The sequence below is a fragment of the Zootoca vivipara genome, chromosome 14 (assembly GCF_965207765.1).
Source record: "Zootoca vivipara chromosome 14, rZooViv2.hap1.1, whole genome shotgun sequence".
Taxonomy (NCBI): domain Eukaryota; kingdom Metazoa; phylum Chordata; class Lepidosauria; order Squamata; family Lacertidae; genus Zootoca; species Zootoca vivipara.
The window spans coordinates 29,658,579-29,683,703 of record NC_142597.1 but is presented as its reverse complement, the minus strand read 5'-3'; the positions used below and the strand labels follow the sequence as shown (position 1 = coordinate 29,683,703).

Sequence of the window (25,125 nt, the reverse complement as noted above, 5' to 3'; positions counted from 1 at the left end):
TTGAACTGGGCATTGGACCTGAAAGATGATCTGAGAGGGAAGCTACAAAAAATTCATGTAGTTTAGCAGAACTTTTAGTACCACATAACATGGTGATTTTTGGAAAATTATTTCTCTTTCTGCTGTCAGGATTGCAACACATATACTAGAAATGACTGCTTTGTTCCTCTGATTTGATTGACAGAACCAAGCAAACCACCACCCCCTTCCACAGTCTCTCATGGCTTTCTTCTTCACAGCCTTAAAGGTGAGAAATTCGCCTTTTAAAGGCAGCAATCTTGGGGTTGCCAAATCTTACCTTTCAGGTAGGAATTTTGCAATGGGTGAGGCAGCCCTTGCTGGTCACTCGAAAAATCCAGCATAAGTCAGCGGCATTTTAAAACAAAAAACAAAACTCAGGTTTTGTCCCTGAATGCACCTAAATCCAGGCATGTGAGATTAAAACAGGGGGAGAAAAAGAGATAAATTTGTTCAATCCTTGAGTTCATCTCCAACGCTGCTTGGGATGCCCTTTGCCTGCTTTCAGCATCCTTTCGCCCTTCCGTACAGGGATATTGGATATCTGGTGCTGATGACAAAGGTGGAGAAACCTGGAAGTGGGGGAGCAGCAGTGAAGACCCACATTTTTGGCTCAAGAAAGCAGACTCAGCTGCCAGAGACTGCCCTACTTCTTATGTTCAGCAACAAATACTTCAAGTCCTTCCCTGGCATGGAAGGGCCTGGAGCCCCCTGGCCACCTTTGCCCATCCCAGGAGAAAGAGGCCTTGCAAGCCCCCCTGCTTAAATTTTAAGTCATAAAATATATTGTTCCACACCACCCCATTCTCCAAACAGTGAGAGATTCCAGGGGTTCCAGGCTCATACCCAACATTTGGTTTCCTTGGAAGGAAGGTCAGAAGAGACCGTGGTGTGTTTGGGATATATGGCTTTATTTACACATACATAAACCTGAGCATAAGATGGAAGGGCATCAAACACCGCAGCAGATCTTTCTTCTCTACTAGTCGTAACTTTGGGTCCAGTACAGAACAAGCAGGCTTTCAGCCTGGCTCCAGTTCATCTCACCCACACTACTCCAGTTCTTGTTTGCCTACCTAGCAGCCAGGTGAGGCGGGTGGAGGAAAGGTCCACTCATTAGCCTGGAGGGCACCAACACAGTGGTAGCTCTTGCAACCCAGCTCATTCTTTGGGGATACAGATGAGGACACAAGTGGCCAAATAAGGTCACTCGCTGTCTTACCAATAAACTTGTCTGACAAGTTCAACAACAGTATCATTTGCTAGATTCCAACCATCACTGGGCACAGGACCCCCAAGTATTGGAAGACACTCAGGGCATCATCCAGACAGACCCCTCCCCAAACCTACAACAATATACAGTGGGGAAGATCAACGCACCCAAGGTTTGCAATCCAAACAGAAGCAGAGAACTCAGGGCAGGAGGCTTCATTTTGAGGTTTCATAGCAACACAAACTGAATTACTTCCCTCTCCCTCATTGCCTTCTCTCTCTGTAGCCTCCTAGTTCATAATTTTGGCAGCTTCCCACCACTCCAGCACTAAGGACGGAGGACTGGACCTTCATTGTCCTGCTCTCAATCCCTCTTTGGCAGCGACCGAAACAGTGAGCGCTAAGTTTCTTTGAGTTAGTTTGGTTAATTGAGGGCTTATCCACACTTAGCTTTCCTCCACTCTTTCTGGGCATGGACCCCACGCTTTAAAGCTCTGTGTCTGAGCACACTTTTTCCTCTCCAGAGCTTTCCCTGTGAAAACCCACTTTTTAAAGCTCAATTGGAGCAATTGGGAATAGCTCAGTTGGTTAGAGTGCGGTGCTGATAATGCCAAGGTTGCAGGTTTGATCCCCATATGGGACAGCTGCATATTCCAGCCTTGCAGGAAATTGGAGTACTGTAGATGATTTTCAGGGCCTCTTCCAACTCTACAATTCTATGATTCTGTGAAATGGGAAAGCTGGATTGACATTTGCTCTGATTGAGCACTAAAGAGTGGGTTTTCATGGGGAAAGCGCTGGGGCAAAAAATAAAACAGCTTTTAAAAATGGACATGTGCCTGGAAAGAGCAGAGCTAAGAATCCCAGCAAAGACACAGATCAAGTGCCGGATCAAATTGTGGGATGTGAAACACAAGAGCAGTCAAGTACAACATCCCTAGAGTGGACATAGAAAGGGGATGTTTGCACCAGTGAGTCGGAACTTCTCCTCCTGAGCTGGGAAAGACTTCCTCTGCATGTGACAAGGTGGGTGTGGCTTCAACTGGGCAGGTAACACAAAAGCACTGGGCTGCAGCCATATTCTCTCTCTTTTGACTTTGCTCTCAAAGAAACAGCATCTCTTAGCCAGAAATGCCCTCTTGGCCAAGAGAGGACAATGGAACCCATTCCCTATGGGATAGTTTCCAAGTGTATGTATCTTTTCTAAGCTAGTCTGCCTTCTGGGATCATATTGTGAAGAGGATGATGTGTGAGTAAACTCTTTCATACTTTTACAGAAGACTGAGGGAATCAGAGGGAATCAAAGGGGGGGGAACCAGGATAATATTATTATAGAGGTTCTAGCAAACCTGAGCAAATGCATCCGCTGCCGTGAGTTTAAAAAGGGAATGTTAACTCTGCTAATTTGTGGAACTTGTTAACTTGTGAAACTTGCATTCCAAGGCATTAGGGTGAATTAACAAGCAGTTTATTTAAAATTTACAAAACACAAGTGGTGCTTTATTAATATTTTAAGGCAATTAAATAACAACATTAAATATATTAGGGCTACCTGGCTGTTCTGTCTTTCTTCCCACCCCAGCCCTCTTCCCTGCCCACGTCCAGCCCAGTGGCCACTCCACCTTCCTGGCTTAGAGCCTGCAAAGGAGTCATTTCCTCAAGGCATTCTAAGGCAAGAGTGCCACATGGCATAGTGAACACACACCATTTTAATGGCAATGCCCACATGCAGCTGCTGGTCCTGGCTCCCTCAAATATTTTATTGGGGGAGGGCGAAGGGACCTCAGCCCCTAGGAGCTGGCTCCTAAGTTTCAAGGGGCCACCTGGGGAAGCTCTGGGCCTTTGCTCAGTGGCATGCCACCTGGCCTTGGATGCAGAAGGTCCTAGGTTCAATCTCCAGGAGCCTCTCCAGGTAAGGATGGGAGGGAGCCTTGCCTAGAACCCTGGTGAGTTGCTGTTGCCAACCAGTGTTGACAATACTGAGCTAGATGGGCCAATGGTTTGACTCTGTATAAGGCAGCTTCCTATGTGCTTTGTGTCCACCTGAGTGGGGCCTGCTGCCCAGCTGGACTCTGGGTCAAGTATTTGTTCCGTGTGTCTCTTTCTTTGTGCAATGGTTAACCTGCAGGCCCCAGGCAGGCGGGAGGGAGGAAGGAAGCAGATCCTGGTTCCCATGGCCTGTGGGAGTCCCTAGGCTCTCCCTCAGAGGCTGAGAGTCTTGCCAGGCCTGTGGTCTCCCCACTCCCTCAAGTCAGGCATAGGCAACCTTGGCTCTCCAGATGTTTTGGAACTACTACTCCCATGATCCCTAGCTAACAGGGCCAGTGGTCAGGGATCATGGGAGTTGTAGTTCCAAAACATCTGGAGAGCCAAGGTTTCCTATGCCTGCCCTCAGTCAAAGGAGAATGTTTCACTTGCAACTCCTGCGTTGCAGGGGGTTGGGCTACATGACCCTTGGGGATCCCTTCCGATTCCACAATTCTATGTTTCTGTGAAAAGTAGCAGCAGCAGCAACTTCTTCCTTGTCCTGTTTTACGGTCCTTTATTCCATTTGGACGGCTGGTCCCAGGAGAAGATGCCCGTCCTGCGGGGGTCCCTCGTCCTCCTCAGGGTCCTTTCAGCAAGCAGCAGAGGCAGCCGTTGAGGCAGGTTCCAAACAGTCTCTGGCCTCAACCCAAAACACACCCATGGACTCCAAAGGGCCAGCGCTGGAGGGGAAGTTCCAGGGCCCAGGCGGCTGAGGAGGTGAGGAAGCCCACGTGCCAAGGTCCTCTTTGGCTGGCCCGGCCCTCATGCCCCGGTGGCGTTGGCCCACGAAGGGAAGGTGTCCAAGTGGAACAATGCGCGGCCCCAGCTGTTTATGGCCAGGGTGATGCAGAAGACACCGATGACATTCATTACGATGCCTGTCTTGGCCTGGGGGGGAGAGAAGAGGAGGAGGAGGCAGGTGTCTCATGGGTCAAGTTCAGGCAGTAGAAGACTTTTGTGGGAGGGTGGCAAGGAGGAGACGTTGCCATCAGAGCATGACCTGTCCTGGTCAGGCGGGAACCACCCCTTACCCAGAGAGATCTCCTTGTCCAGGAACACAGTGTGCAAATTGTGTGCTCTCTCCCTTCACGTGGCCCAGATGTTTTGAAGAACAAAACATCCTAAGAGCATAAGATCAGCCCGCTGGATGAGTCCAATGGTCCTTCTGGTTCCAGAAGCATTGCTATCTCTGACCGTGGAGGCAGAACGTAGCCATTGTGGTTGGTAGCCATCAAGAGCCCTCTCCTCCTCTATGAATGTACCTAATCCTCTATAGCTGCCTATAGGAAGTCCACAAGCAGGACCTGACCACAAAAGCTGTCTCTCCTCCTGCAGTGGTATTCAGAAGCTTTGAGAAAAACCATCATGGCTGGTACCCTTTAGAGCAGAGTGTCCCAAACTTGGGTCTCCAGCTGTTGTTGTACTACAACCCCCATCGTCTGTAGCTAGCACAGGCATCCCCAAACTGCGACCCTCCAGATGTTTTGGCCTACAACTCCCATGATCCCTAGCTAACAGAACCAGTGGTTGGGGAAGATGGGAAATGTAGTCCAAAACATCTGGAGGGCTGAAGTTTGGGGATGCCTGAGCTAGCAGGACGAGTGGTCAGGGTGATGGGTATTGTAGTCCAAAAACAGCTGGAGACCCAAGTTTGGGAAACATCTGCCGATTACCATCAGTCAATGCACTCAGTTGTGTCATCTTGGTCAAGCCCACTGAGATTTCTCCATGCCGGCCACAAGACAGCCAAGGCCTTCTTGCCTGCTCAGCCTTCAGCTGAGCCCCACAGCAGCTGTTTTAAGATTCGTCACAATCGACAGGTGACATTAGCGGCCCCTTAAAGCAGCCGTCCCCAACCCAGATGTTTTAGGCTACAGTTCCCATCAACCCCCCAGTGGGCAAGTATTATTTATTCTAATATGGTGTGCTGGCTGCAAGGGCTGATGGGAGTTGTAGTCCAAAACATTAGAGAAGTGGCTTCCTAACTTTGGGGGGATGGAAATCGCCCACTTGGTCCCATAAACACCTCCCCAGTGCCCCTCTACCCTACAGAAAGCATTATTCAGAATAACGGTTTGTGTGACCCACTAAGGAAGATAATAAATTCAAAACAGTAGCAATCAATTGTACAAATGCCCTAGATATTTCCTTTCCTTGCACACACACAAAAAGAAATCTGGGAGACCTAAGCCAAGCAAGGAGGCAGAGGCACTGCAGGGGGTTGGACTAGATGGCTCTTGGAGGTCTCTTCTAACTCTACTACTCCATGATTTCTTCAAAATCAAATGAAAACTTCCCCTCCAGGGAATCCCCCCTCACCCAGGGGAGTGGTACCTCCCACTTTGGGAACCACTGATCTAGAACAGGCATCCCCAAACTGTGGCCCTCCAGATGTTTTGGCCTACAACTACCATGATCCCTAGCTAACAGGACCATTGGTCGGGGAAGATGGGAATTGTAGTCCAAAACATCTGGAGGGCCGAAGTTTGGGGATGCCTGATCTAGAGGTTTGGCTTCTTAGCAGCACCCACAGAGAGCAGCCTTTGGGGAGGCTTGGGGAGGCCTGAGCAATAGCAAAGCTGCCCCCTTACCATGTCTGAGATGCGGAGGTGCCCGTAGGAGAATACGATGGCATTGGGAGGGGTGGCCACGGGTAGCATGAAGGCTAACGAGGTGCTGAGGGTGCAGGGAATCATGATGTAGAGGGGGTTGACCTTGATGGACTGCGACTGGAGAGAAAGAGAGCAGAGAATCATGGGGCTGGAAGGGGTCCCAGTGTCATCACGTCAAACTGCCTGCAATGCAGGAGTCGCAACTAAATCCCCCCTGACAGGGGTGGTCCTCCAACCTCTGCTTGAAAACCTCCCGCCCACCAACTCCTGAGAGACTCCTTTCCACTGTCAAACAGCTCTTCGCATCAGAAAGTCATTCCTAGAGTTTAGTCGGAATCTCTTTTCTGGTCATTTGAATCCATTGTTTTGGTGCCCTCCCCTCTGGAGCAGCAGAAAACAAGCCTACTCCTTCCCCCAGGTGATATTTGAAGATGGCTCTCATATCTCAGAGGGACTCGGCTACTCTTTAGAAGAATTTACAGAACATTACTGGATATAAGAGAACATCTTCTTCTGCTCCAGAGAGTCCAAAACTGGCAAACGACCTGAATCAGTTTTATAGCAGGTTCGAAAGTCAAGCATTATCAACTAGCGCCATTCAGTCGGCACCAGAGGCATCAACAACCACCTCAACCTGTTCTGAAGTCAATCCGCTGGTGATCTGGGGAAAAGATGTATGGTCAACATGGCATTGCACTACATCCTGCAACATCTGGATTCCCTGTGGGCCTATGTGCGAGTTTTGTTTGTGGACTTTAGCTCGGCTTTTAATACTATTGTTCCATCTAAATTGTGATTACATTGCAATGTAGCCGAAGCAAAATTCCAAGTATGTTGGTACTTGGCCAATACATTACTATTCTATTCTATTCTATTCTATTCTATTCTATTCTATTCTATTCTATTCTCCTCTTTTCCAGGCTTTCTAAACAAATATGCCAGACAAACAACTGTATGCTTGTGGGGCAGAGACCTGTTGCCTGATACTTGGCATGGATAGTTGAGATAGTCCTAATCTAGGTCCTAGTCCTCGAAACATATTCAGGTGGGCCTAAATGTGAACCTCACTGGAACCCTGGCCGGCCATCAGTGTGCAGGGGGCTGGAATCCTCCATCCCGCCTTGGTTCCCCTTGTTTTAATCCTTACGAGCTGGGTTGAGGGTTGTGATGCGTAGAGCCGCAACGATAAATTAAAATCAGTAAGGAGGAAAACTCCCTTACCAAGGAGGCGAAGACTGGCAGAAAGAGGGTCGCGGTGGCCACGTTGCTGGTGCATTCGGTGAAGACGGCGATGACCAGGGAGATGATGATGGCAATGGCCCAGGGGGGGATGCTGTGCAGTGGGGTCATCTGGTCCCCCAGCCATTTGGAAAGCCCTGAAGCCTGGCGTTGTGGGGTAGGAGCAGAGAAAGAGAATATGGCCTGGTGCTGAAGTCAAGCAATGGTCCGCGATCAAAGCAAAACATGGTGTCAGTGAAGTGAACTCTGTATTCAAGAAGCCAAAACAGATCCCAGTAGGTCCTGCTCCAGCAAGGCAGTTGTGAGAGCTGGAGATCCCTGCCTCCCACCACCTTCTAAGTCTCCTCCTCTCCCTGACTTCCCAAGTAGTCTTAGACTGCGTCTGCACACAACCAACCTCTGCTCTGCTCTTTCCATGTCTCCGTGTGTTCTAGGAGACCAGCGGGGAGGGGAGCTGGTCACAGCAGGAGGGGGAGACTCCCTTGGCTTGTTCAGCAGCCTGCCTCATCTCTGCCTCTTGACCCCACTCCTCCCCAGCCTATGATTCTGCCTCTTAGTCTGGACTGCTCTCTGCCACAGCCTCTTCCTGCTCACAAAACTCTGTTGCCTCTTCTGCTTCCAACACCTCCTCCTCCCTCTTCTCCCTCTGACACTCATCGGCATCCCAACACCACCTGAGCCTTCTTCCCCTGGAGGTTCCCTTAGGGGTTTCCCAGCTGGTGCCTCCCACCCCTGTATCCAGCCATTCCATGACAATATTGTGGGGGGCACCCAAAATGGTCTCTGTGGTCTCTGACAATCTATTGTGGTCTCTGACAATCTATTGTCACTGTGGTCTCTGACAATCTATTGTATTTGTCCAACCATTGAGGGGTGTGTGTCTTTAACCCTTTGGGGCCCATGTAGGGCTTTGCAAAACCCACAAAATGCATAAGACTGCTGCTGGATCCGGCCAGTGACCCATCTAGCCCAGTATCCCGTTCTCACAGAGCCCAACCAGATACCAGTTATGGGAAACCAGCAAGCAGTACCTAAGCAGTTAAGCACTCTCCAGTTGTTGTTCCCTATGATCTGGCATTCAGAGGTAGACTATCCCTAGGCATGGAGGTTCTGCTCCTTAAGACAAACCTCCATAAGAAAAGCCCTGCTGAGTTAGGCTAGTGGCCGATGTAGTCCAGCATCCTGTTCTCACAGGGGGCAATCAGGTGCCTTAAAGGGAAGCCCACAATAAAGACTTGAGCACAAGAGCAACACTCTTCTCTCCTGCGGCTTCCAGCAACTGGGATTCGGAAGCATTTTCTGTCTTCAGACAGCTCAGGCAATGCACAGAGGAGCCTCATCCCAGGGGAGGTATCCATGCAGGTCTCCTCTTGAGCTAGAGAGTGCCTTACTGAATTGGGGCCCCTCCGCACATTAGAAATGGGGGTCCAGTTCCCGATTCCCCCGAATATGCCTTGGGGTTATTTGGCTCTAAGGATTAGAGCAGGAACCAGCTTAGCGGAGCCAAGTCCTGCACACTGCTGCTGAAGAGGCCTCTTTTCCAATGCATGGATGAGGCCGGCAGGTTGGGCAGCGCACAGCACCTTTTTTGTCTGAGCCCGGCAGGGCTTGGCTCAGGCCAAGTTCTTCTGGGGAAGACAAGGGAGGCTTGTTCCGGAGGGGCTGCTGAATGGCTGGCGGGGTGGGTTTTTTTTTGTTTTTTGTTTGCATTTAAACCTATCATTTGCAGTGGTGCTCAATATGACCAGGGAGAGAGTTTGCAGCCATTTCCGAGCGAGTTGAAACTAGGTCAAGTCCTCCCTTCTCCCGGGGACATCAGAATGCAGCTGGCAGTGGCAGGAGGGGGCTCTGGTGCCAAGTGGCATCGTGGAGAGCACATTCCCCACCACCACCTCAAAGCCAGAGAAACAACACCATCATGGGAATCACTTCCAAGAGCCCCGGATGGAACAGGGGGAAGGACAGGCCTGCAACCTTCTGCACCATTCTCTGCCATGGGGCACAGCCAGCCCCACCAGCGCTGCGGTTCGCTTGGCGCAATTGACGGCGGCCTCTGAGCTGGAGAACAGCCAGCCCTGGCATGCTTCTAGTGTTGCCAGGGAGACTGGGGACCGGCTACTGCGGTGGGGGTCAGGCTCAGCTCAGGCAGAGGCCCCTCAAATTCCCCACTCCCCATGGCTTAAGCACACAGGAGGAGGCCTCACTACAGCCACCTTAGAGCTGTAGTGGTTAGAGCGTTGGACTGGGACCTGGATGAGCCCTGGGTTCAAATCCCCTCCTCTCGGCCATGGAATTCACTGGGTGAGCTGCCCCTTAGCCTAGCCTACCCCACAGGGTTCTTGTGGGGATTAAATGAGGACAGGGAAATAAAACAATAAATCGTTTGCGAGGATTTCCCAGAAGGATTTCCCTTCCCCTTCCTTCTCAAGCTTTTGAAGGGAATACGTTTTCCAAAAATGAGAGCGGCCACACCCAAGACTTGCCTGGAGGTTCATAGGCCCCTGCTCCCTCCCACAATTCCCAACATTACAGGAGCTCACATACTCAGAAAGGGTAGTGCACTCTGCATGTGGCTAGAGGCACCCTTTGGCCTTTATTTACAGACAGAGAGACATATTCAGTGGTGCTGCCACTGTTGAGGCAGTCACACATGAAACGCATGCCTCCAAAGTTGGGTGGCAAAGGTCCAGATTTGGCAGAGCTCTCTGATGCCCGCAACCAGCCAGTCTTCCCCCACCTCCTGCTACCACCAAGGACTTACATCACTCCCATGGGCCAGCGCGAAGCCTCCTCCGAGAAGCAGCACGATGCTCCATGGCATCTTATGCTGGACCACCTTCCACTCCAGCAACGGGGCAGGGAAGAAGGGCTCCTTCATAGCTACGGAGAGAGTCCAAGAGAAGTTGGGTGTGAGGCAAAGCAGGGGCCAGCGAGGACACCCACCCACCCACCATGCAGCTGGCACCAGCAGGAGGCTGCCAGCAGGCTGGGTGCCATGACATGGGTCACACAGAGATCGGTATAACTTTATAGGGTAGGAACTGTTGAATAGGGGAAGAAGGTGGCCGGCTCTCCTCCAAGGGAGGTTTTTAAGCAGAAGTTGAATAGCCACCTGCCAGGGATTCTTCAGCTGGGATTCCTGCATTGCAGGGGGTTGGACTGGATGACCCTTGGGGGTCCCTTCCAAGCCCACAATGCTATGAAATACTGGCAGAACCTGGCACGCCCCTCTTGGTCTGTCTCTTTTGACCAGCCTCCTCAAGGGCCCTCGGGAGGGGGGGGTCTCCGCCTTCCTTTACCTTCCTCCGCCTCTTCTACGTCGCAGCTGCTTGGACTGCAGAAGCCACACTTGGGCCTGGTGGCAGGAAGGATGAACAGGAGAAAGGCCACGAAGATGGCCACGGTGGCATCCGTCACATACCTGGGACACGTTTGGGAAGATGAAGAATGAGGAGGAGGAGGAGGTGGCAGCAGTGTCCCATTCCCCTTGCTCAGTCCCAAAAGCAACAGGTCAGCCAGTGGAATGCCTCAAACCTCCAGCCAGAAGCACACACACACACACCCCCACACACCCCAAAGAGAACATGAGCTCCCAGAAGACATGAGCTCCTTGCTGCAGCTCTCTCTGGGCCTCTTCCAGGAGTCCTTTCAAAAATGAGATTGCAGAGTTGGAAAAGGGCAACCCAAATGATCAAAGGGATGGAGCAACTCTTATGAAGAATGGTTGGGACTTTTTAGTTTAGAGCAGGCATCCCCAAACTGTGGCCCTCCAGATGTTTTGGCCTACAACTCCCATGATCCCTAGCTAACAGGACCAGTGGTCAGGGATGATGGGGATTGTAGTCCAAAACATCTGGAGGGCCGAAGTTTGGGGATGCCTGGTTTAGAGATAAAGTGAGTAAGAGGCAACAGGATAGCAGTTTGTGAAATTATGCATGGCACAGAAAAAGGTTCATATGGAACCTCCAGGTGCAGGTGCAGTCTATCTCGATCCCTAGGCTTTTAGGGGTACCTGGCCACTGTGAGGACAGGAAGCCGGACTAAATGGACCATTGGCTTGATCCAACAGAGCTCTTCTTGAGTTCCTCCAAGTTGCTCAGATTCTCCCATTTAACCTCCCAAATTTCCTGCAACAAGCAAGATTTCCTCCGGGCTGCTCCCAGAGTCTCCCAGCCGAGCAGGGATTCGAACCCGGAACATTCCAGTACTAGCAGGAGGAGACTCTTTGTTGCAAGCAATCCTGCCCTGAGCCATTTGCCTGAAGGCACCTGAGTCCCCTAAGCCTGGTGCCCCCCCCCAAAAAAAGTACAAAACACCACCACACAGGTAGTATTGCCAGTCTGCAAAATGGCTGGCAAGAACAAAACCCACTCACTCCTTGTCCTTGTTGAAGAAGGTGGTGGCCCAGCCGGGGACAAATCCAGGGTCCCTGGTGAACCAGAGGAGGACAAGCAGGGTGAAGGCCAGCAGCACGTTGAACTCTGCAAAGGAGATGGGCCCCAGTTTCCGGTGCTCCTCTTTCAGCACCCGCAAGGCGGCCAGCTCTTTTTCGGTCCTCTGGGTCCCACAGCCCCAGGTCTTCTGGAAGCTGGGGAGAAAGAGCAGGGTGGTCAAGGCAGGGGGCCAAGTAGACTGCCAGGTAACCGCTCTATCAGGCTGACCTTTTGGGACACAACCTGGGGGATTCAACAAGGAAGGAGGGAGGGGAGGAGAGGGTCCCACAACCAGGCACCTGGCTCAACTTGGGAACTTGGCACGTTTGTGTGTATTGTGTGTGACGGGCTGCCTGTGAGGTCAACAGGACACCCAGAGGGGGAGAAAGATCTGAACGCAGAATAGAGAAATGCCAGGAAAGGGCATTCACGAGAGGTGCTGGAGGCTCCAGGAGAGAGCCAAGCTGGGGTGGCACGGGTCATGGCCAGAGCAAAGCCACAGGTGGCGTGGCAGAGCAGCCATGATCAGGGAAATGTACTTGTTTCTCCAAGGAGTTCTAGACAGCTTACATGGCTCTTCCCTGCCACTCCCACAACACCCCTGCAAGGTACTGTAGGTTAAATGGAGAATCATAGAATCATAGAGTTGGAAGAGACCACAAGGGCCATCCAGTCCCAACCCCCTGCCAAGCAGGAAACACCATCAAAGCATTCCTGACAGATGGCTGTCAAGCTTCTGCTTAAAGACCTCCAAAGAAGGGGACTCCACCACACTCCTTGGCAGCAAATTCCACTGTCAAACAGCTCTTACTGTCAGGAAGTTCTTTCTAATGTTTAGGTGGAATTTTCTTTCTTGTAGTTTGAAGCCATGTCCGCTTCTCTGGAGCAGCAGAAAACAACCTCTCTCCCTCTTCTATATGGCATCCTTTAGAAGAGGGAGAAAGGTTGTTTTCTGCTGCTGAGAGACAGTGACTGGCCCACACGGTGAGCTTCATGGCCGAGTGGGGGTGGAATTTGAACCCTGGTCTCTCCCACCTGAGTCCGACACTCTAACCTCTACACCACTACTGGCCCTTCAGAGTGGCGCAACCAAAGCCCTAGTGGAGAAAGCGCATTGATGTGAGTGTGTTTTTATGTGTACGCAATGAGGCCCCTTTAGGATGAAGGGCAGCTGAAGGCTTTCAGCCACTATGGCTAGTAGCCTTCAATAGCCCTCTCCTCCATGAATTTACCAGTTGCAGGAAACCACCGGTGGGGAGAGGATTCATGTGCCCAGGTTCTCTCTGCCAGATTCCCATTGGGGCATCTGGTTGGCCATGGTGAGAACAGGATGCTGGACAAGATGGGTCATGGGCCTGATCCAGCAAGGCTCTTCTGAAGGTCTTCTGTTTGCTGGACTCCCAGCAAAGCCCAGGGGCAGCCAGCTAGGCCAGAGGTCAGGGACAAGGAAAGGGAGGTGGGAGTCCAGGAAGATTAGGGTGGATGAGGCCCCAGCCCCAGACGAAGCAGGGCCACGTTATCCACCAGCCCACCCAAAGGTGCAGAGTCCTTACTTGACCCCCATGAAGGAGATCTGGAGCCAGAACCAGGCGAGGGTCAGCATCAGGAGCATGTTCGGGAAGGCGAAGGCGAACCAGGAGGCAAAGTTCAAGATGTCGCCGTTCTCAGGGAACAACCTGGAAGGAGGGGGGGGGAGGAAATGGTTGAAAAGCCTAGAATCGCAGAATCGTAGAAGTGTAGAGCTGGAGGGGTTCCCCTAAGGGCCATCTAGTCTGACCCCCAGTAAGGCAGGAATCACAACTAAAGGATGCCTGACAGATCCAACCTCTCTTTCAAAACGTCCATTGAAGGAAAGGCCACTAGCTTCCAAGGAGCCTGCTCCAGTTATCCTCAGAATGTTCTTCCTAATTTTGAGTTGGAATCACCTTTTCGGTCAATTGAATTTGTTGTTTTGGGTCCTCCCCTTTGGAGCAGCAGAAAACAAGCCTGCTCCATCTATGTGGCTCTGAATGGTAGAACATGAAACTCTGGATCCTAGGATCGTTGGTTCAAGCCCCACGTCAGTGAAATATTCCTGCATCTCGTGGCCCCTTCCAACTATGAGTCAAAGAACTCCATGAATCCAGGTTGCAGCTCTTCAGATATCTGAAGACGGCTCTCTCAGTCTCCTCTTCTCCAGGACAAACATTTCCGGCTCCCTCAACCTTTCCTCGTAAGGCTTAGTTTCCAGACCCTGGATCATTCTGACTGCCCTCCCTACACCCCTTCCAGCTTGCCAATCTCCTTCTTAGGACTCAGCTACACGAGCAAAGAAAAAGTGTTTTATATACGTTATAACACCATGTCACCAGATGGTGCTGTGGAGCCCCGCCTTTCGCCAACGTGATTTCCCATGATGCAGTTTACAACGCATTTCCCTAAAACGATTTCTTGACGTGTCTAGATCCAGCCTTAAACTGGACACAAAAATGCAGGTGGTGTCTGACCAAGGCAGACTAGACTGATAGGAGAGCAATATGGAAGTCATCAGGAACAGGGGGGGGAGGGCTGTTCTGGGAAAACCCCAGCTTGGATTGTTTAGGAGTAACACAGCAAGTGACCAAGAGGGCTGAACAAAACACAGGCCCCCTTTCAGCCCGCTATGACTCCCAAGAAAAAAACCACGCCACACTGTTTCGGTTTCAATAAAAGAGCTGCAGCAGAGTCCAGCCTTTGCTGTGCGTCATGTTGTGGGTGGGGTAGAGACTTACTGGTCCATCTGACCTTTGAGGACCAGGTTTGGCCCCGTCCCGGTCAGGGTTGCTGTGCCCCCGATGCTGGCAGCATAGCAGATGCTGAGGGTCATCCCTTTGTTGAGCCTCTTCTTGGCCTCCCTCTCACACATCTTGGAGGTGTCCGGCAAGTGCCCATTGCTCGCAACTGGAAGGAGACAAAGCTGATTTGGCCTTTGATTGCAATGTGACACCAGGTGGGTGCGAGAAAGAGACCAGAGTGAGCCCTCAAGGTGCAAGAGGTGCATTGTACTGGCTCAGGAGAGACCCACCTGGTTTAGCAGAAGAACATATGAAGCATAGCTGCCAAGTTATCCCTTTTTTTAAGGGATTTTCCCTTATGCTGAATAGGCTTCCTCACGAGAAAAGGGAAAACTTGGCAGCTATGATATGAAGAGTCCTGCTGCATCAGACCCAAGGAGGCCCATCTAGTCCAGCATCCTGTTCTCACAACGACCAACCTATTGGGATTCAAGCACAAGAGCCCCTCTCCTTTCCTGTGGCTTTCAGCAACTGACATTCAGAAGCATTGCTGCCTCCAACTGCAGAGGCAGAGAACAGCTACTATGGCTCTTAACAGCCTCCAGACAGCAGCTAACCTGATTTGTTTGCAGAGAGATTAGACAGTGTTGGCTGCCGAATTGAGCATTCACTCCGATTAGTTTGCGGAGGAGACGGTTGCATCAAAGCAAACTTTCCCCGGGCCGTTTCCCCACCACTTCCCTCATTGCAGGGAAAAACCTCCTTCTTTAGGGGACGCAGGTTTGTGGCACAAGAGCTCCCAATCAATTGGAATTGCGCAACCTGAAATTTGCCAGTTATTATGGGGTTGAATTCCAGCGGGAAATAGGGGCAGTTCAGAAGTGCCTGTCATTTTTAGAATGCTTTTAGCCATGCTTAGAACTCGCCGACATGGCTTTCGCTCTTTTTAGAATTGGTGGGTTGTATGCAGTGTTTGCCCTGCTCAGCAGACCCACTGAAATTGATAGGCATGGCTAAATAATGCTAATTTCAGATGCATGTGGGGGAGGGCTATCAATGGCTGCCTGGAGGCTGCTATGAGCCATAGTGACTGTGCTCTGCGTCCACAGTTGAGGCAGCAATGCTTCTGAATACCAGCGGCTGGAAATGGCAGGAGGGGGAAAGTGCTCTTGTGCTCAGGTCCTGCTTGCAGGTTTTTAATAATGGGCATCTGGTTCCCCCCTGTAAGAACAGGATGCTGGACAGGATGGGCCACTGGTCTGATCCAGCAGGCTCTTCTGATCTTCTTACTTTCAAGAGGTCTGCTCTTTTGAGTTGGAGTCAACTTTGGATTTCAATTCAGTTTAGTCTTGTGCACTCCTCTGATGGCCTTAGACCATGCATTGCGGAGGTTTATAAACACGTGAAATAAATGATTCTTAAAAATCTGACACTGGGAGTTCCACATGAGCGTCAGGGGCTGGACTGAGGAGGAAAGGTGGGACCTGTCCCCCCCCCTTTTCCTACACCTTCCCGAAAAGAGGAGGGCAGTGTAGATTTAGAACAATGGTTTGCAGAAGGTCATAGTTCAGAGGCTGCAGAGGGGAGGAGCTGGGAAATATCGCGAGAGCAGCAGGAAGAAGAAGCACCAGGGGAGAGACAGCTAACAGATTCAGTGTCTCTTGAAAGCATTCCTGACACACACCCCGTCCCCCAGAACAAGGCGTGCCTTGAGAGTAATAGAACAGAAAACTCAGAGGCAGAAAGCACAGATGAGCTGGCGCAGGGGTGACATAGAATAGGAGGGATTGAGGGGGTGGGAATTTACATGATTAACTAAGAGAGACCGCATTCCTTCATCTCTCTCTGTGAATATTGAATCAACTACATGGTAAGAACTCTTCTTGTTTTTCTACTTCTTGGCATCCCACCGTGAGAGGGATAGGATCCCGTGAAGCCTTGACAATGAGGTTGAGAAATTTTATTTATTTTTTAACCATCGCTCCCCGCCCCCACCGTCCCATGATTCCTTGCAGCCGTCGCCCACTTACCCGGCACTGTGGAGAGCCCCAAGGCAGCCACCTTCCCTTCCAGTTCACCCTTGCCGTTGCTGTGCTGCCCAGCAGCAGCTGCAGACTCCATGACGGCCAGATCATGCTCGGACCGGTTCATCTGGTCCAGGACCGCCTGGACTATGGGAACCATCATGGCGGTGGTGGCTGTGTTGCTGATCCACATGGAAAGGAAGGCTGTGACCCCCATGAAGCCCAACATCAGCCTGCAAAGAGGACAGAGGCAGGCAGTGAGCAGGCAGGCAGGCAGGAGAGAGGGAAGTTTGCCAGGTGGTCGCTTGGGGTGACTGAGGATCAGCCCCAAGTGACTAAGCAGAGGGCGTTTAAATTCCTTGACTCCCACCCACTCATGAAAAACAACACATACATCTGAGGATGGATGGATAGGTTGGGGGCAAATCATGCAGGATTTCAGCCAGGAAATGGCAACCTGGAAGCAGCAGGGGCTTTGTGCTGGATAGGACCCCTGTAGAGCACAGCTGAAGCTGCCCCCCCCCACCCTCAAAGGTGGGTCTACAAATCTGGCTGCACACATGACAAGCCTATGCAATGTTTAGAAAGCCAATGCAATTTTTACATCCGTTTTTAGCCTATTGTTATTTTAACTTCTCAAAAGCCTTTAACTATGGCTGTTATTTTTTTCTTATTTTTAATTTCATTGTTTTGACTTCCATGCAAATCGCTTTGATGTTTCTTTAAAAAAAAGAAGAAAAAAACTATCAAGAGTTGTAAAATTTTTGCAAAACGGAAAAATAAATGGGAGGGTGTGCCTCCTGGGGCAATGTACTGGTTCGCATGCCCAAGCAGCAGCTGTAATACTAATACTACTACTACTACTACTACTACTACTACTAATAATAATAATAATAATAATAATAATAATAATATATTATTTATACCCCTCCCATCTGGCCAGGTCTCCCCAGCCACTCTGGGCGGCTTCCAACAGAAGAATAAAACACAACAATCTATTAAACATTTAAAGCCTCCCTGAACAGGGCTGCCTTCAGATGTCTTCTAAAAGTCTGGTAGTTGTTTTCCTTTTTGACATCTGTTGTGAAAGGAGGCCCTCTGAGCATATGATGAGTGTTACTTGTAAGCCTCCGGTCCTGACCCAGTATAACACCCCCCCCCACACACACACACTGCATTAGAAGCTCAGCCATCACCCCACCTAGTCTCACTTGGGATGTTGGGGTGGTTAGACAGGAGTCACTTACAGGGCAGGTTTGACCCCAACAATCAGCAGCACCCTCAAGGCAATCCGTTTGTGCAGGTTCCAGTGTTCCACAGCGACGGCCACGATCAGCCCCCCCACAAAGAGCATGTTGGTGTCCTTCAGGTACTGCATGCACACCTGGGAAGTGAGCAGGGAAATGAAGGAGGCATAACTTTTGGTCACTTTGGGCCACTGTTGTTACAGATGGTGCAGCTTCATGGTGGCTGGCTAGGTTGCCTTCCTCCACTCCTTGCCTCTCTAGGGAGGGCTCCCTCCCCTCTCCCCAACACCCACCCTCTATATTCTGGCATCAGGGCTTCTTTGAGGTCTGGAATGCCTATAGTCCTTGCAGTCACCTCTGGCCATGCACAGAGTGCATTTCCCCTCCCAGGGTGGCCCAGCTTGCACTGTGGCTCAGCTCGTCTTTTTCAGGGCCCAACCCAGCCTCCCTCTTGGTTCTACCCCATTCAAGTGCTAACCTGTCTGTGTGTATACAGGTGAAACTCGGAAAGTTAGAATACCGTCAAAAGGTGCATTTATTTCAGTAATGCAACTTATTATTTTTTATTTTTCTTTTAATTTTTACAAATGCTTTCTTTTGGAAATTCCACAGTAATAAAACAAATAGTTACAATAATACAAAAATAAACATTGCTATTACATTTCATTAAGTACATTCCATTTATAATTGACCCACCAAACGACAATTACAATTACAAATAAAGGCTTGACATATCTTTCTTTGCATGTCATGCATCTATCTCATTTATCGGTTTCACCTTATAAGTTGCGTTACTGAAATAAATGCACTTTTCAACAATATTCTATTTTTCCGAGTTTCACCTGTAGATCTAATTCTGCTCCTGCCCTGCCTCCCTGTTGTCCTCTGACTTCCTGAGCTCAGTTATGGATTTTGCTCAGTCTCAAAAAAAGGTTCCGGGTTCCAGCCAGTAGAGGAGGAAGAATTAAAACTTTTCTCGCAGGGCGCCTCTCCTCTGCTGCCCTAGAGCCTTACCTTTTTGGACTCCAGGATGCCAAACATCGGGAACAGGATGACAGGCAGGAGGGCTGTGACTGCCAAAGGGATCACCTCTGTGCACCAATACACAGCCATGAGGATGATCACATAGGCACACCTGGCCTCCTGCAAGGAGAGAAAAGAGAGAGGGAGGGAGGGAGAGTCCCATCAGGCCCAGTGATCACAGACTCACAGAACTGTAGAATTGTATGGTTAGGAGAGACTCAAAGCATCCTCTAGTCCAGCCCCCTCTAATGCAGGACACAGGCAGGGATGCCTCAGGGCCCAGGAATTGCTGGCCAAGCACGGTGGCTGGACCAGAGGCCCAGCCTCCTCAGGAGACACTGGGATGGGTTGAACTGGTGCACCCCACTTTTGGGGAACTGGACATCCATTCCAGTTTCCCAGATTTGCCAGGAAGAGGCTTGATTGATGAAATCACTGGTCTTCGTAAACCTTCGCCTGTGTGTTCACTGGGTTCGCTGCCAGCCCCGCTCTCCAAATAACTGCCTGCCCAGAGCTATTGTGGTACTGAACACATTGCGGGATTCTTTTTTCAAAAGCCCCAAGACACTAAGACCTGAGGTTTGTAGGAACATTGATCCAGCTAGCTCAGCATTGCCCACACTGATTGGCAGCAGCTGCTTTCCAGGGGTTCCAGCAGGGAGTTTCTCCCCATCCCTGCTCTTCCCTGCTCCCTGCTTCCTAGAATCTGCCTCCTGAGGCCACTGCCTCACTCTGCCTAATGGCGACACCAGCTCTGGCCTGATTCAGAAACCAGTGCAAAAGAGAGCAAGCTCCTTGCAGATTCAGGAGGCATGGGATAACCCGCTATTTCAGCTCATTTTCCACTCTTCAGTTCTCCACATTGCCACATCAGTTTGCAATTTTCATTTTTAAAAAGTCCTCCATAAAATTCATCAGCATTAAGTGTTATTATATCAAAATATACACATTTTGCTATGCAGTAGTGCCTAATATTTTGCAGAACAATTTCCCCTAATATAATGCATGTTTGTAAGCTATTGTCACAATTTAAGATGCACATTTTACACTAGAAACATACATCTTTGCACATGTTCCTTGGCTGGAGAACTACACTGCAAAATTCAGAGGTGCACATTTTGAAAGAGGGTTCTGTGTTTCAGTTTCCAAATTGTTTCAGAAAACAATGAGGTGAGGCTGCCTTTAAGGTGCACACGGAATTCAATTTGCACAGGCAGAAAAGGAGCTGAGTGGACTGGCTGGTGGGAGGGGGAAGGAGACCCACATTCATTCGGGGACTCCAAGAGCAAGGATATTGGTGTCACTAGAACCAAATAGCAATTTTCTTTTCTTGTTTCATTTTTTTGTTGTTGTTGTTAAATTTCTAAATTTTTATTTTTTATTTTTTTTATTTATTTTTTATTTTTTTCTTGCTGATGTTTAGGTACTTTTTTGTAACCGGGTGAATTATTGTATGGAAAATGTAAAAATTATATATGTTTGGTGAAGAAAAATTAATAAATATTATTCATAAAAAAAGAACCCAAAAGTCCCCCCGCATAAAAATTTACAACTACAACATGCAGGAGAGTTAATTACTCCTCTGACAGTCCGTAATTGGAATGAATCTCCACCAAACCACAATTATGCCAACCACAAGCCAGACTCTCTGGATTAATGTTGCGTAAACAGGCCAGATCAAACTGCTAATGAGAGGCTGAAATGGCCTAGAATTTGTCAAGTCAATTTTCCTGTGGGAAGACAGGGCCATTTACCGTCCTATCAACAGGGGATCATTGGGGCAAACACCTCATTGCCTCTCCATTTGATTGTGCCCAAAATGACTGTTTGCCAGAACACAGGGCAACAAATAGACCTGCTCACCCACAAGACCCCTCTTAAAAAAGAAAAAAAAGAAGCAGGGGGTCAAATTCCACATTGGTCCAGACCTGTCTGCATGGGGCAGGTGGCCTATTTATTGTACGATAACAAAAGCCTGATAAATCAGCCACCCTCCACATTTAGATCGATTTTATAACGTTGTTAACAGACATGGCTTCCCTCAAAGAATCCTGGAAACTGTAGTTTGCTAAGAGTGATGGGAATTCTTTGGAGATGCCCATCTACCTCACAGAAGAACTACAGTTCCCAGAGTTCTCTGGAAAAGCAGGGTTGGTTGTTAAGCGTGTTTAAAAGCTCTTTTCTCCAGGGTTGGTTGTTGCTTTTGTAGCTGCAGCCTGTTGTGATCTGATCACTGCATCAGTGGAGGAAGGAAAAGGAAACAGAGAAGAAATAAATGGTATGGGGTTCGCTTCTTCTTGTTTTTTGAACATTCTCAGTCTTCTGACCCAGCAGATCATTCATCCCATGCTGACTTCAGCACCTAAAAAAAAAGCACCAGAAGGAGCAGCAGGGAAGTCGCCCTCAGGGTGCAGAGAAGGGGCAGCTGGGGCTCTTTTGGGTGGGACCGCATCCAGTACCTGGGGAACCCCACCAGGACCACCCAAACGCCAAGCCCAGAAGCCTCCTCCTGCATCCCTGGGGCCTATAATGTAATTACATTTGGGGAAAACAGAAGCACATCAAAAGCGCCTGGCTGCAGAATGAGGCCAAAGAGGCCCATCTAGTCCAGCCTCCTGTTCTCACAGTGCCCAACCAGGTGTCCCAATGGGAAGTCCTCAAGCAGGATTCGAACACAAGACCCCATCTCCCCTCTTGTAGTTTCCAGAAACTGGTCTTCAGAAGCATTGCTGCCTCCAACTGTGGAGGCAGAGCATAGCCATCATGGCTAGCAGCTATCAATAGCCGTCTTTAGGGCCATCCAGGTTGGTAGTCAACATTGCCTCCTGTGGGAGGGAGTTCCATAATTTAACTCTGCACTGCATGAAGAAGGACTTCCTTTTATCCGTCCTGAAACTTGGGTGGGAGAGTGTCAAGGGGTCCAGATCGACTGCAAATGTCCCGCAGGGGATTGAAGTGAGCATGGCAAGACAGAGGTCTTGGGTTCTTGATTACAACAGAAGTATTTTAGCACACGTTTAAAGAAAAAAAAAAGGCAGACATGTACAGTACAGATAGGAAAATCAAGGAAGCTTGTAAGTTCTAAGCCTCTCTCTGGCTGAATGAAGACATGTATAAAGGTAAAGGGACCCCTGACCATTAGGTCCAGTCGTGACCGACTCTGGGGTTGCGTGCTCATCTCGCATTATTGGCCGAGGGAGCCGACATATAGCTTCCAGGTCATGTGGCCAGCATGACAAAGCCGCTTCTGGCAAACCAGAGCAGCACATGGAAACGCCGTTTACTTTCCCGCTGTAGCGGTTCCTATTTATCTACTTGCATTTTGACGTGCTTTCGAACTGCTAGGTTGGCAGGAGCTGGGACCAAGCAACGGGAGCTCACCCCGTCACAGGGATTCGAACCACCGACCTTCTAATCAGCAAGCCCTAGGCTATATATATTTAAAAACCATTGTGAAAATGCTTTTTAAAAAACCGTTTTAAAATATATTGAATTTGCCATTAGCTCACCATCGCCATCTAGTGTTACACTTGTATAATGCATGTAAAATGAAATATTTGCAGCTGTATAGCTGAGTCCCCCATATATATATATATGCCCTCCTAGTTTTCAGTACCCAAAGGTCATCTGGTCCTCTCCTCTGCTGATTTTGGTAACCCACACTGCCAGAGCATCCCTGAAGCCTCTAAGCAAGGAGAGCCCGTTACCTTCCCAAGCAGTCTTGGAGTAGGTGTTGAGCAGCTTGGGGAGTCAGGAGGTCCTTCCTAATGTTCCTGGCCCCTTTAACCCTTTGGTGCCTGGGTCCTGCCCTCTCCCGCCTCCCAGGCCCGCCATCAGGACCTAACATGGGCAAATGGGCTTCCCTTTGTCCAAACACCCTCTCTCTGCCTGAAGAAGCGCCTGATGCCCTCGGGATCCTGGGACACCTTGCACCCTTCCACCCAACACCAGCCAATGCCCTCCTGACCCGCTTGGAGTAAATCATTTCTTTAAAGGTCAATAATACAACCAGGCTTAGAAATTAACTGCAGCTGAAGTCTAGAAAAAGCCCAAAGGAGGGACACCTTCTCGGCTTGCGCAAATAAATAGAATATCGAAATCATGAAAGCATTGGGGGGAACTGCTGGCGACACAGTACTAAAGCTGCATCTTTCAATGGGATGGGCAAGAAGATTTAGAGATTTATTAGAGTTGCCTGTGCAGACATTGTTGGTTGAACACCCCACAGGATCCAAGTAGCATTGTGGCGAACGCAGGCAGAATCTGCTCCTCGCTGGGCACACAGCTTGCCACTCTCCTAGGCAGCTCTTGAAGTGTGTGCCGCAGGATGCATCTATGAAACTCTTTCCTTAGAATCATAGAATTGTAGAGTTGGAAGGGATCCCCAAGGGTCCTCTGGCCCACCCCTTGCAATGCAGGAATCTCAACTAAAGAATCCTCGAGTGATGGCCCTATGAGTTCTGTTGAAAAACCACCAGTGGGGGCGGAGCAGGGGGCTCAGCGTGGGCGGCCCCCTCTCAAGGTGCCTATCTTGAGCTGGGACTAGCGCTCCTCCTTCCAGTTGACAAGGGGCTGGTGCTGAGCTTTCCCCTTTCAAAACAACACCGAAAATCTTTTTCTTTCTTTCTTTCTCCCTCCCTCCACACCCCCACCCCGCTTGCTACTGAGCATCAGAGCCAGAAACAGATTTGAATCGGGTCAGTGCTCGGACTGGAATGAAACGAGAGTCTCTCTGCTTATGCAGAATGCTTGTCCCTCAGCACAGGAACTGCTTAGGGCTACCTCCTGTTTGCCAAGTGCCTCTAGACCGAGCCCCCCCCCCAAACTCTGGTGTGCCTGGCATTTACAGGTATACGCTCCCTAGACATGGAGGTTCCATTGTATTTGTCTGAATCCTTTTTGCTCCTATAGGTGGCGGCGATGGTGACTGCCAGCTCCCTCTTCAGGCACCCAGTCCCCCCTCCCCTCTCTCTCCCGCCTGTTCTTGAGGCGGGGGCTACTTTTGAGGAGGTTTCCCCCTCCCTCCCGAGTCTTCAATACCCCCAAAGAGGCGGAGGGGTTTGGCACTCTGGGAGGGAGACGCTCAGGTCTTCCCTCCGCTGTCGGAGGCAGGATGCTGAGGGAGCCCGAGTGGGGAGGGGGCGCTGCTGATGGTCGGCAGAAGAGGCCCGCTGAGGGACCCTCAGGACGCCCCCTAGGAAAGAGACGGGAGGGGCGATTGCAAAAAGAACACCCCCGCGGCCTCTGGAGAGGCTCCGCTTGGACCTGGCGTGGCTTGGCTTCTCCCCCCGAAGCGACGCTCATGTCTGGCCCTGGCAGCAGCAGAGAAGCGGCAGCCCGGGCCGGAGGCAGCGCCGGGCCAAAAGTTGGTCCTGGGCGGTAGACTGCTCCTGTCCGGGGAGGCTCGGCGAGCCACCTCAAGAGGAACTGGAGGAAGAGGGGGCGCCCCTTCGCTTGGCTAGGAGAGGGACCTTGCTCTGCCCACTAGGCGGGCTGGCCGGCCGGCCGGATTGGCTGACTGACCTGGGTGGCCACGAGAAGCGGCAGCGGCAGAAGGGCGAGCGGGGCGCCAGCCAGCGTGATCAGGGTCTTGCAGCGGAGCAGAGAGCGGAGCAGCGACGGCGACGGCATCCCGAGACGCAGAGACAGAGACAGCGCCGCGCTCGCCTCGCCGGCCGGCCTTTTAAACAACAGCGCCGGCCTGGGACCGAGCCAGCCCCCGCCCCACTGCTCTCCCCCCCCCTCCTTCCCACTCCGGGGACCAGTCTCCTCCTCCGCTGCCGCCTTCGTCGCCTCTCCTGGCCGCAGGAAGCCTCTGAGCGCGTGCAGAGTTCCCCTTCCTTGCCAGATCCAGGGAAACAGCTGCAACTGGAAAGTCAAATCCCATATTCTAAGAGAGGACCAACAGCCACTATGTGTCATTTAGTTTGGTCCCTTGGTCGGTTAGGCTGCTGCTTATAGAAGTGTTAAGAAGTAAATGCTCTGATGGAGTCTATTTAGGACTCACTAATATCTTATATATAGTTTATATCAATTGAGTATGCACTCAATGAATCTGACAGTAAACTAGTTTATATTGTTATCATTCAGATTCATGTGTATTCTTTGAAGAGGGACAAAAAGGATTAATAACCAAGAGGGCAGGAAGGACTCAAACGAGTCAGCAATCCGCTTGCTGCTGTGTAAATTCAATATGGAAATGATTAACCCTGCTATATTATACTGTATATAAAAGTAACGTTCCTACACCTGGGACCGAGCCAGCCCCCGCCTTACTCCTCTTCCCCCCCCCTTCCCACTCCGGGAACCTGTCTCCTCTTCCGCTGCCGCCTTAGTCGCCTCTCACGGCCGCAGGACGCCTCTGAGCGCGTGCAGAGTGCCCTGGCCTGGCAGCGCAGGAGTCGCCGCCGCCGCCGCACGGGCGGGATCTCTTGCTCCCCTTCCTCGCCAGATCCAGGGAAACAGCTGGAACTGGAAAGTTACACCCAGAGTAAAAATTTCCTCGGGCGAGGAAAGTCAAGCGAGAGGGGGCGGGG

General features: G+C 50.5%; 1 protein-coding gene and 1 long non-coding RNA gene across 2 annotated transcripts; one reads left to right on the top strand and one right to left on the bottom strand.

The window, feature by feature from the left end:
- Positions 1–908: 908 nt before the first annotated feature.
- Positions 909–24,260, bottom strand: SLC13A5 (solute carrier family 13 member 5). Its single transcript, XM_035138859.3, has 12 exons — positions 24,113–24,260; positions 18,581–18,709; positions 17,567–17,703; positions 16,326–16,552; positions 14,293–14,461; positions 13,096–13,218; positions 11,485–11,697; positions 10,409–10,530; positions 9,871–9,989; positions 7,092–7,253; positions 5,850–5,987; positions 909–4,146 (listed from the first exon to the last, which is right to left on the bottom strand). Exons 1-12 carry the CDS (start codon positions 24,218–24,220, stop codon positions 4,021–4,023), a joined length of 1,773 nt encoding a protein of 590 aa, XP_034994750.1. The 5' UTR covers positions 24,221–24,260; the 3' UTR covers positions 909–4,020.
- On the top strand, positions 2,317–6,744 carry LOC148683546 (uncharacterized). Its single transcript, XR_015947109.1, has 2 exons — positions 2,317–2,479; positions 6,289–6,744. It is a non-coding gene; the product is annotated as an uncharacterized LOC148683546 (long non-coding RNA).
- Positions 24,261–25,125: the final 865 nt, after the last annotated feature.